Source organism: Carlito syrichta, unplaced genomic scaffold, assembly GCF_000164805.1.
Source record: "Carlito syrichta isolate Samal-C Ts95f unplaced genomic scaffold, Tarsius_syrichta-2.0.1 Scaffold288042, whole genome shotgun sequence".
NCBI classification, from domain to species: domain Eukaryota; kingdom Metazoa; phylum Chordata; class Mammalia; order Primates; family Tarsiidae; genus Carlito; species Carlito syrichta.
The window spans coordinates 178794-191477 of record NW_007232138.1 but is presented as its reverse complement, the minus strand read 5'-3'; the positions used below and the strand labels follow the sequence as shown (position 1 = coordinate 191477).

General features: G+C 37.9%; 1 protein-coding gene across 1 annotated transcript in view; it reads left to right on the top strand.

Moving 5' to 3' along the window:
• CPA6 (carboxypeptidase A6) overlaps positions 1-12684 on the top strand; it is a 91023-nt gene that overhangs the window by 36477 nt on the left and 41862 nt on the right. The window contains exons 5-6 of the mRNA XM_008053303.1: positions 2874-2984; positions 3486-3576. Coding sequence (XP_008051494.1) covers positions 2874-2984; positions 3486-3576 — 202 coding nt within the window. The remainder of the gene's footprint in view (positions 1-2873; positions 2985-3485; positions 3577-12684) is intronic.

The following is a 12684-nucleotide window of genomic DNA, read 5'->3' as shown; positions in this document are numbered from 1 at the left end:
GTGAGTGGGCTGCCTGAGCCCGCGGGTCGAGACCCACTTGGGCAGTGAGACCTCATCTCTACAATAAATCAAAAAATCAGCCGAGCGTGGTAGCACACACCTGTAATTCCGGCTACTCGGAAGGCTGAGGTGGAAGGATCGCCAGAGCCCAGCAGGCCAGGCTGCGGTGGCTGGGAGTGGCCACTGCACTCAAGTCTGGGCGACCGAGTGAGACTCCAACTCAAAAAAAAATATATATATATATATATATTGATTGGGAGGAAAGCAGACTGCAGATTAACATATCCTAATCTTATTTGCATAAAATCTCAACACATACACATACTATTACATATTGTTCAAGAATACATATATATGTAGCAACACATACATACATGGAAATGATAATGTCAAATTCAGGGTAGGTATTACCTTGGTGGAAGGGAAGAAAATGGGATTAAGGAACTTTCATTTTATCCAAACTGTCTCAACTTTTTAAAAAAGATTTGATAACTATGGCAAAATGTGTTGGTGGGCACATAAGGTGTACTAGACTTCTCTGCACTTTTTCTACTTGCTTAAAATATGTTCTTTTTTTTAAGGAAGTTAGCAATATTTTCTTAAATATAAAGCAATAGAGGTCATTTGCCCTGGAGAAGAAGGCAGGATAAGATGAGAACATTCCCATGTAGATCTCCACCCAGTCGGCCATGAGGTGCTAACATGATCCTGCTTGGAAAAGATGAGACTTCTCCAGTTTGGTCTGAGACAAAAGAGCTGTGGTCCCCAATGTTAGGAGGGGAGAGAGCGAAATTACCATGGCTTTTTCCTACCCCTTCTTTCCTGCCTTGTTGCCCCAGTTCCTTTCTCCTGACATATCTTCATATCTCCCTCTCAAGAGTAGCATGAAAAACCACAGCTACATTTTAAGGGAGAAATGCAGTTAACCATGTAGCTCTGTCCCTGCCACCTCTAACAAAAGATTTCCTCCAAATATTGGAAAACCTCCACGTATTAGAGATAACAAATTCCAGGTTTTGTACAATGGATTGCATACTAGAGATTTTCCCCTAGTTCAAGACATTAGACAATTAATAGAAATTCAAGCATACATGAAAGTTCTGTTGAAGTTAGTTGGCCAACAAATTATTATTGAGCCTTAAACAAAAGGAGATCATGAGAAGGAATTAGTTTATCCATTTGTGTTAATCTCAGATATTCTAATTATATGTAATAAATTGTATCAAACTCTATGTCCTTTTCAATATTATTTCTAATATAGTGATAGTTTCCAATATTATTGGATTGCTCCCTATGAATAAAATTCTCACCATGTAAATATAGGATGCTACTTATGATGGGTTCAGAAATTCTACTTAACTAGATCAAAGAGAAGTGTTAAGGATTTAATTTTACAAGGCAGCATACACATAATTTAAGTATTCTTTTATTTTGAGAGGGGGAAACAGGGAGGTACAAAGTTTTGGTTATATGAGTTGAATAAGTTCCAGAGATCTACTGTACAGCATAGTGCCAATAGGGTAACAACACTGTCCTGTATTCTTAAAAATTTGCTAAGAGGGTAGAGTTTACGTTAAGTGTTAGCATCAATAAAAAATAAAAAATAATGATAAAGAGGATATTGGAGGTGGTGAATACACTTATAGCAAAGATTGTGGTGATGCTTTTATGGGCATATACTTATCTGAAAATTTATTAAATTGTATGCATTAAATATATACAGTTTTTGTTATGTCAATCATACCTCAATAAAGCTTTTAAAAATTATTTTATTCTGAGTTGTATTTTTAATATGATAAAAATGCAAACAATCCAAATAGGTATAAAATAAAAGGTAATTCCCTTCCCACACATTGTCCGCCAATCTCCCTCCACAAAGACAACCACTGCTGTAAATTTCCTATATGTTCCTCCAAAATATCCTATACATGGACAAACATGCATCAAAAATAACTTTTTAAAAGACTGATTCCATAGGAACGATATTTCAAAATGTCTATATTCTCAACATAGCACATACATGCTTTTCTATTTAAGGCCAATCTATAGTGCAGAATCATCAGACTTGGGGTCAGACACAATATAAGTAAAACAATCACAAGAGCAAGACTTCAAAGGAGCTACAATAAAGACAACAAAGATTTTCTATTGTCATTAAACTCTTTCTAGAAAAGTGAAGAAAAAAGAATAGAGTCTCCATGCAATGTTTCAATGCTTGAGACTGGTACCAATTAGGCATAAGCAATTAAGTGACATGTAACTAGTCTGTGCTGTGTGCTGTTATATAAGGCTATCAAATACATTTAGGTAATTATTTTTCCCAAAATTTAATGAAATCTAAAAAGAACTGGTTATACAAAAACGTATCTATATTGTTACTTTCTTAATCAGCCTAAATAGCTGGATATGGTGACTCACGCCTATAATCCCAGCAATTGGGAGGCTGAGGAGAGAGGATTGCCTGAGCCCAGGGGTCTGAGACCAGCCTGGGCAAGTTGGTGAGACCTCATTTCTGCAATAAATAAATTAGCTAAGTGTGGCGGCACGCACCTGTGATTCCAGCTGCTTGGAATGATGAAGTGGAAGGATCCCCTGAGCCTAAATATTTAACCAGATCTGAAATACTGTAAGAGACTGCCCAATTAATATGTTTTAACAGCTTTGCTAAAAGATTATTGGTAATAAAGAGTTTAATTCAGACAAAAGCCTTAACAGAGAGTGTGTGATGTCAAAGAGTCCAGTTCATGTTCGTACTATTGCTTTTAACCCATAGTATTGTATAGTCCTCAAGGGCAAAAAGGATTTCTCACACTCTTTTTTCGTAAACCCATATTTAGGATCAACTTATAAGAAATGTCATCTTTGTCTTTTAGGCTCTTCTAACATATAAGAGTGACCCAGCCATGAGAAAAATGTTGAATCATCTATATTTCTATATCATGCCTGTGCTTAATGTTGATGGATACCATTTCAGTTGGACTCATGTAAGTCACTTTACCTATCCAGTGGAAAAGAGGACTAAATAAATCATAGAAAACATAGTCACAGACTTCCAGGACAGGAAGAAAGCTTGGTGGGCAGTCAGCTGAATGATTCCAGAGATGCAGAAGAGGCCTTCACTCCCACCCCAATCAGAGCACCAACCATTTGATTTCATTTTCAAATTTGGCTTTTGCGTAAGATTTCATAAAAATAAAGATTTTGCTTTCCAAGTAAATTGTGAAAAACAACTGGTCTAGTTCAACCCATCCAATTTTGTCTGTAAAGAAATGAGGCCAAAGGAAGGCAAGATATAGAAAGTTCATGACAGAAACTGGAGCATGAACCTGGTCTCCTCTGTTAATCCAGTCCTCTCTACTCCCTGGGCTTGTCTACTCACAGAACTCTCCCTTCAGTGGTATGACTTCACTAATTGAGCTGCTAAAATGTATATGAATAAACTTTTAAGTATTTTTCTCTGCACCTGTTTTGTTAATTATGTCTAGGATCGATTCTGGAGAAAAACAAGGTCAAGGAACTCAAGATTTCACTGCCGAGGAGTTGATGCCAATCGGAATTGGAAAGTGAAATGGTGTGGTAAGTTTGGGACTAATAGGGATTCAGGTTCAAGAGTTTCCTCTGGTTTTTCTCTGCAAAATGATGAGACCAGAGGACTCTAATGGGAGACTTATGTTTTTCTGTATATGAAAACATAGTAGAGAAAGGCATGAATATTTATATTTTAGTTGTAATTTGCAAAAGAAAATAGAGTTCCTTTTTAATACATAAAAATTAAGGATATAAATCTGTCAACTCAATCTCGAAAATTTAAATACATATATAAAGGCAGAAACTGAAGAATATTTGTCATTTCCAAAATTAAAACAGGAACTGTGGTTTGTGGTATAATTCTGGTGAAATGTTTTCATCCTTTTCACCCGAGTAACACTGATCCTCATCTTCATTTGTTTGTTGTGGTCAGTGCTGTCAAGTCCTTATCTAAAATCTACCAATCCACCAGTCATACATTTATTGGCCATTCACACCAGGAATATATTTCTTCTACATTCCATGTCTCATTGATACTCACCTTTCAAGTAAAGGGGAGATGTTATTAAGGAAGGGAACGCTTCTTCAGAATAGAGAGGTAGACAGGTATAGGAGTGGGAGGGGATGAGAAAATTAGTCATGGCTAGTATACTTGCTGCAGAAAAAGGAGAGGAGGGAAAATTACTGCCTAAATGCAGTTGTTGTGAGCTGCCATTTTGCAGAGTCTGTCCACAGATCCCTCAAAATAGAAACCCTTGTGTAATGGAAAGCCTTCCTTCAGTCCCTGAGAAATGAGGCCTACCAAAAACTCATTCATTCTATGATGCTTTGGGTTCTACAGGAGATGCCAACCCTCCCACCTCTACTAGTGACAGAATGATTGAGCATGGATTTAGACTCCTTCCACATACCCCTCCGAGCAAGTGGCCTCAATTAGAATTGGCAAATAAGAGTGTGACATAACTGAAAGAATATGGCTCTAAAAAAGGACAAACGTGGTCTGAGTCTACCATTACTTAACTCATTGATTTGAACAATTTTCTTTAATCCATGAAATTATAATAACAACCACTTCATGGTGTTCTAATACCGACTAGAGGAATTTGCATATGTGAAATGTCTAATTTAGTTTTTAGCTCCAAACTGGGGTCTAAATATTAGTGATCCATTCCTTCTTCCCTGAGCTCCAGAACAGAATCAATTCATATCCAAGCCTCAAATCAATTGGTGAAAAGCCTCTTTCCTTCATGGGGGTGCTGTGAAGATGAGAATAATGTAAACTTAAAAGTACTTGCGTTTATGGGGGAAGAAAAAGCATTACATAAATACTAATAATGTGGCATTATAGATGGCTATTTAGATTTAGAAATCATTTTCTCCAGCCTGAACTGAGACAAGAAACGTGTTCACATGAACTCCCTAAATCCAATAATTTTTTTCAAATTATTTTTTCCTTCTTTCCAATGGAACCGTTCTGCACACTCATAACTACGGAGATGTTTCACTAGTTTGCGGGGACTTGCATTCATATGCATGTCATATGCATGCCTACAGTCATCTGCGCAAATACACTGGATGGGTAACTGAGCTGCGTAACACTAGCAGGCCAGCCAGCTCTACCTGTGTAAAGTTAGACTCATGTTTATATCAGGTTACAAGTGAGGTCTTGCTTCTCTTTGTTCTTCTTTTACCCAGCTTGCTTCCTTCACACACACGTCTTCTTTGATTTTTGAGTTTCAACTGCAGTCCCAACTAGAATTTCTTTGATTCTTCCCAGTTTCAAATCATTCTGATTTTTCTTGTGAGTCGACACTCAAGATATACAAGGGATTATGTCAAACGCAGTTGCAAAATGATATTAATAGACTGTTGTAAGTGGTGTGGAGATGCAGGCAGTTTGGCTGGGATGCTATATCAGCCGCAAGATCTCCAGAGTAGATTCAGCTGATCTGATGGGTGGGCAGCCAGCTGCTGCCGCCTCCCTCCTGGTGTTAGATCCATCCCCCCACCACTATGTGCTGGGTGAAGAGAACAGGGAACCACACTGTGGGAATCACTCTTAGGTCACGGATATTAAAGTAAGTGTGAAATTTCCAAAGTGAACCTCCAAATAAACATTCATAACATAGATGATAAAAAATGCCCAGGACCATTGAAAATGCTATAGAGTCCAAATGAAACTGACAAAAACAACTGTTTGTCTTTCTGAAATCAGTGACTCTCGAACTGAAAGATCAAAACACGAAACTACTTTTTATCATGAAAACCAGTGAATCCCCACATGATAATAGCTATGCTTTAGCACATCAATGTGAAGTAGACCATTTCAGGCATTCACGTGGAGACAGGTGCACCTTTCCAATACTTCACAGCTCCTCTGGGGGTCTTCAACCCATGAGATAAATATCATTTGTCTAAAAGTTCAGCAAAGGGACTCAACACGTCAGAGTAATAGTGTGAACCAGGAATAAATATAAAAACTTCATTCATTCATGTGCCAAAGTTGATCGAACAGATTCTCTCTCTGAAGCCCTGTGGTTTTTCCTTCCTCTCCACACTCTTTTTAGAGTATACTGTGAGTATCAGTTTTTCTAAATTGGAACAAATCCAGAGGAGAGGCAAAGTGTTTGAATAATATTCATAATGAAGTTTTATCTTCTGAATAATTCAAGTGATGCCTAAACATAAATTACTATTTATTTATTACTATTTTATTTACTCACAGAAGGATGGCATCCAATAATCTAATGGAGTACAGATGTTTATTAACTCCTTTTTATAAGATGGGGGAAATATGGCAATTTGAGGGATAGTAAATCATTTTTAGGGAAATTCATTGAGTTTGCAGAACATACAGTGGTCCAAGACAAAGTCTATGGGACCTATGGAGCACATGGTTTGTGACAAAAGTCTGTCCAGGGTGTTGACAGTCTTCAGTTTCTCTTCCTGCAATATGAGTTAACGAAAACTCAGGGAAAGGACCAGAGCTAACTGTTTTCTTCATTGGCATGTTTAGACTTTGGATAAAAAAAGGAACTTTGGAGTAAAGCTTCTTCCAGCATCTGCTGGTCTCCAAGGGCTTTTAATGTAAAATAATCAGCATACCAGTGTGCCATATTTGGGGGCATCCATTTCTAAACCCCAACACAAGGATTTGTGGAATTGGATCTGCTCTCTGGGTCTAAGAAATGATAAGAAAAACCCAAAGTGATTTTTCTGTTCTTACACAGTCACTCAATACAACACTTCTGACACCAGATGTGTGAGGGTTTTATCCCGAGGTTGTGATCTGTACTTCTGAATGGCCAGCTATAAATCAGAGTTCTCATGACCCCCTCCTCTAGTTTGACTAATTTGCTAGAGAGGATCACAGAACTCAGGGAAACACTTTACTTATATTTACCTGTTTATTATAAAGGATACAGATGAACAGCCAGTTGAAAGACATGCATAGGGCCAAGTACGGGGGAAAGACTGAGGAGCTTTTATGCCCTTCTCAGATATGCCACCCACCAGGAACCTTCTTGTGTTCAGCTATCCAGAAGCTCTCTGAAATCAATTTTTCCAGGATTTGTATGGAGACTTCATTATGTAGGCATGCTTGATTAAATCATTGGCTATTGGTGGTCAATTTAACCTTCAGTCCTCTTCTCTTCCAAGAGGTAGAGCAGTGGAGCTGAAAGTTCCAACCCTCTAATCATGCAGTGGTCCTTCCTGTGACCTGTCCCATCCTGAAAATATCTGGGAACCCCCAGTCATCAGTCATCTCATTTGCATACAAAAGATACTCATCACTCCAGAGAGTTCAAGGATTTTAGGAGCTGTATGCCTGGAAACAGGATGAAGACCAAAAATATATATTTCACAGCATCACACTGGGGATGTGATGAAGTACTGAATCTGGCTTCAAGGTAAGCTCTGGGAGAGAACTAATCCACATCAAATTTTCAGAGGCATGGAACTCACAGCAAGAATGCACTGCCTTCTAAGAGTGAATTTCTGTCACCGACATTTATAGGCAAGACCTGGCTCACTTTCTACTGAGAAGGATATGTTGACGGGATTAGACATCAACTAACTGATCAAACTTTAAGATTCTTGCCACGTCTGTTAGTGATGATTCTAACATACGTTAATTAACCTAATTTTAAATCAAAACAAATATGCTGAGCACCTTCAGTAATGCAAGGTGCTATAAATTATATCAGAAAGTCTTGAAAAATTTAATGAGTTCACAGCCAACTCCTAAGAATTTACTTGGGATTCTAGAGAAATATAAAGGGAAAAATCTATTGGCTTATTCTGTTCTTTGCTTTACAACCAATGTCATATAAAAAGATATATCAATTACCTAATAACTGTGAAATTTGCTAACACTCTAATCATGCTGTGGTCTTTCCTGTGACCTGCCCCATCCTGAAGCTACCTACGAACCCCAAGTCATCAGTCATCTCATTTGCATACAAAAGACACTCATTACTCCAGAGAGCCCAAGGATTAGGAGTGGCAGAGAAATTTTAAAACTAGATCAATGAGCTAATTATTATGCTTAGTTGTGCTGTTTATAAAAGGATTTAAGAGCATAGAGACTTAGAAATTTAGATCCTAAGGATTTGTTCACTGTTGTTGATATATGACTGACATTTATTAAGGATTCATTATGTGCCAAGCATGAGCTAAGTGCACGACATGAATTTCTCATTGGTAGATGCTATTATTTTCCCGATTTTACTGATGAAGAAATTAAGAGTCAGAGAAGTTAAGAAACTTGCTCAAGATGATGAATTGAACTAGAATGGAAAGTCAAATCTGACTGACCCCAGGGTCTGTTTCTAATCACTCGTCTGACTCCTTAACTTGCCAAGAATGATCACTCTCAATCCACTTAGTTAAGAGTTAAGCAATGTGGCTGCAAAGGAGAAGTTTAAGTATCAGAAGAATAATAGAAATGGGACTGCTTTATCCAAAATGAAACAGACAAGAAAAAGCAAAAGATTGGGAATATATGGTAAAAGGGAAGATGGAAAAGATCCCTCAGGTGCTATTTCTGATCTTGGGCCACGAATACCATGCAGGTAGCTTTAATTGATAAACCCATGTGATGTCAGGTATACAATTTTGAATGATCTGGAGAGACTTTTTTCTTCCCAGTCACTGCTTAGCAACTTCCATTGCAGGCAGATTTTTTGAGTAGCCCCCACTTTCAATGAAAGTATCCTAGGGGGGTTCCAGGTGTATTTCTGGGTTTTGCTCCCTGATCCCCTTCCTCTACCACTTGTGGTCATTAAAATAAGCCTCGCTAGGCTCAGTGGCTCAGCCTGTAATCCCGCGGCTTTGGGAGGCTGAGGTGAGTGGTTTGCCTGAGCCTGCGGGTTCGAGACCCGCCTGGGCAGCAAGACCTCATCTCTACAATAAATCAAAAAATCAGCCGGGCGTGGTAGCGCATGCCTGTAATTCCGGCTACTTGGAAGGCTGAAGCAGAAGGATCGCCGGAGCCCGGCAGGTCAAGGCTGCGGTGGCTGGTAGCGGCCACTGCACTTCAGTCTGGGCGACAGAGTGAGACTCCAACTCAAAAAATAAAATAAAATAAAATAAGCCTCTAGGTCAGAGATCTGCAAACACCCCAAGCATGCCAGCAGCTTTTGTTTCAGCTTCAGTCATTTTCCTTCCATCTTCCTCTTCAGACTTGTACCCTCGGGAGCATTTTAAAGAACTTTGCTGTGTATTTAAATTGATTTCTTGATCATTAAGATGTGTTTGCAGCAGGAGTTTAAATCACAGTGTCTGCCATAACTCTATCCTATTGCCAGAAAACCCAACTATTATTTTAGAGATTAACACCGTTGGGATTAGTGTTGGTATGACTCCTTGATGACGGTTTTGGGGCCTTCTATTAATATCACCATAATGTGTCTAAAGCAATCTTACCTGCACCTGATCCTTCAGAACCTACCAATGCCAGGCAACTTACTTTCTTTTTTGCTGCCTCCTACAAGTAATAATATCATAAGAACAATAATATCACAGTTTCAAAATAAAAGTATGTAGATTTAAGTTATTTCTTGCTCTTATTTTGAACATTGTCATTCAAATCCTATATGAGTCCTTTTGATACTTGGCGAGAGTTGATAATGAATGTTGAACCCTAGAACTAGTTCTTTTTCTTTCTTTTTTTTTTCTTTTTGAGTTGGAATCTCACTCTGTTGCCCAGGCTTGGAGTACAATGGCATGCTCACTGCCACCCTAGCATCAACCTGCTGGACTCCAGCGATCCTTCCACCTCAGCCTTCCAAGTAGCCGGCACTACAGGTGCACACTACCACACCCAGCTAATTTTTTGATTTATTTTAATGACGAGGTCTCACCATGTTGCCCAGGTTGGTCTCTAACCCGTGGACTCGGGCAATCCTCTTGCCTTGGCATCCCAGAGAACTAGGATTACAAACTTGAGCCACCACGCCTGGGCTAGAACTGGTTCTTAATTACGTTTCTGGTTTGAGTGTTTTCCTTTGATATTTCTCTTAGAATGAAGTCAGTAGTGTGTACTGTAGGTAGGTACTCTCCGTCCATTCCAGCCCCTTTCTAGTGTGCCTTCCTGTACTGCTGAGGTCATAAAGATAAAAAGTTGCATTTCCTAGAACCCCTTTCCCTAGGGATCTGGGTGTGACTTTGGTTCTGCCACTTTGGTGCACTCACCTGAGGTTTACAGCATGGAAGACAGATGGAGGTCACTTTTCTGCGGCTTCCATCCCCCCTGCTGTCCGCTACCACCATGGAGGTATGTGGTTCAACTGAGGAAGTTTTCTTTGGCTTCTCCACTCTTGAATGTGCTGCTTTCTCATCTTGGAAGAGACAGTAGCCCTCCCATTGACCTGTATCATGGCTCTTGAAGTCACCCAAGAAGGCTCAAAATAGAATTTTTTCCCCAATGGCTCTGAAAGACATTTAATACCTTATTTTTAAAAAAAAGAAAAGGAAAGAAAATCCCCTCTGCTTAAACTAGCCACAGTGGATTCTGTGCCCTTTCCTGAAACCCTGACCAATACAGAGTCTTTTATAGACTTTTCATTTCTCAGTTTATATCTATTATTTTGGCCAAGAATTCTACTCTTTCATAAGCTTTGTCTAACATTCAACTCAATTTTTCTTTTCCTTTGTATTCATTATTGCTACTATACCACCTTTTCATATTCCATTGCCATCTACCATGCTAGTTTGTCCTTTTAAAATAATGCACCTATTAGAAGTATTAGTAGGCTCTATCTCCTTGGTACCACTTATCTAAAGAATATTTTAATTCCTTACAGCACTCCTCTAACTCATCAACCTTAAACATGTTTTTGCCAACTTCATTCTTTTCAGTATAGGAGATCACAGGCTAAACTGAAAATCCTTTTTTTCTAAGATTTAAAGAAAATAAAAACCTTTCATTTTTTTCTCTTCCTATTCAAAAATATTTTCCAGCTAACACATTACTAAAAAGAGCTATTCTATTTTATCTTTTGTGAACGTGCTCTTAAGTTCTTTTTTTCTAATCTAGATACTGATTATATGCAAATTATCTCCTTGTTTTCTATTTCGTATTCCTTAGTCATGAGATACCCAAATGCTTTTCAAAATGAAATTTTTTGCAACCACAGATTATAAATAATGCTTGGAATCAATTGTGTATGTGTGTACACAAAACAGTATGTGTTATTTTATTTCTCTGATTGTTCTTATGGGTAAACATGTAAGAATTTGCATTTGAAGGACAATATCTAGTTTATAACATCTATTCCAGAATCATGAACAAATACCATTGTTGAAGTCTTGATAACCATGTTACATACAAAGTTTAAAAACCTTTTACAAATAGCTCAGTTTTGAAAGTCACTGAGTGAGCTGCATATAAAAATGACATTTTTGAAGTGAGGCATGGGGGATGTAGCATAATCATTCCCTTGGCTTATGGTACACCGAGCTACTGATTTTTTATTTGGTACTGATTTTTAAGCCCAGTAATTTTATTGCACCTATTTCAGCAGGTAGCACTCCCATGCTGTTAAATCTTTAGGAGTCCTCCAGTCTTTCCTTGGGCAGATGAGTAAGGTTTTTAAAAAGCTTTTATCTACTAATTCCTTTTCCAGTATTTTAGTTGCTTTTCAGCATTATTACATTTCTGATTTCACTGAAAACAAACTACATCTCCCTGATAATTTTCCCCCAGCTGTATCATTTGCATTTGAGAAGTCATGTTATTTTTTTTAATTTTCATAAATTCCATGCATATCTAACTGCTTTGATTTTTTGGGACCTTGTTACCATTTTTAACATCTCATAAGCATTATAGCATTGTGTTCCTTCTGGGTCACTAATGTTATTAAATATTTTTCTTATTTTTAGATTCCCAATTTCCTTTCAATTTGTATGCTTATTTCTCATTTGAACTCCTTTTGAGGTATCTTTTTTGTTATTAAAACAATCTCTTTTGTTATTAAAACAATCTCTTTTACAGTGGTTCATGTAATCCCAACAATTTGGGATACAGAAGTGGGAGGATCACTTGAGCCCAGTAGTTCAAGACCAGCCTAGGCAATGTAGTAAGACGCCATCTCTTAAAAAAACAAAGCAAACAAAAAAACTTTTGAATGATGTTAGAGTTTACAATGGTATTCTTTTTAGCTCCACTTTTTATAATTATTTGAAAAGCTGTGGTATGTTGAATAATGACAAGAGACAGATGGGCAGTCACCTTGCTTTTATACTGTCTTCCATAAACTACAAAACTATAGTGAACTACAGAACTCAGAGGGTGCCAATAATAATAATAACAAACACTAATAATAGGAGTACTTCTAAGATGTAAGGGAAAATAATTTTTTTTACAATGGAAGAAAAAATACCAAATACATTTTATATAGTTTTCACCTCAGAGGTTATCAGATCATGCCTGAATTTAGTCATCCATTTATTCAGCTACTATGTATTGAGCCAGTTACTGGGAAGATAGCAATGAACAAAACAAAAAAAGGCAGGTTGTGATACATGCTCTGAAGAAAAACATAACACCAGGAAAGAGAAAGTGGCAGGGTAGGGTTGGGTTAGCTATTTTAGGTGACCAAGGGAAGCCCACTCTAATAAGATAACACTTGAGAGGAAAGGAGGTCTGGGAAA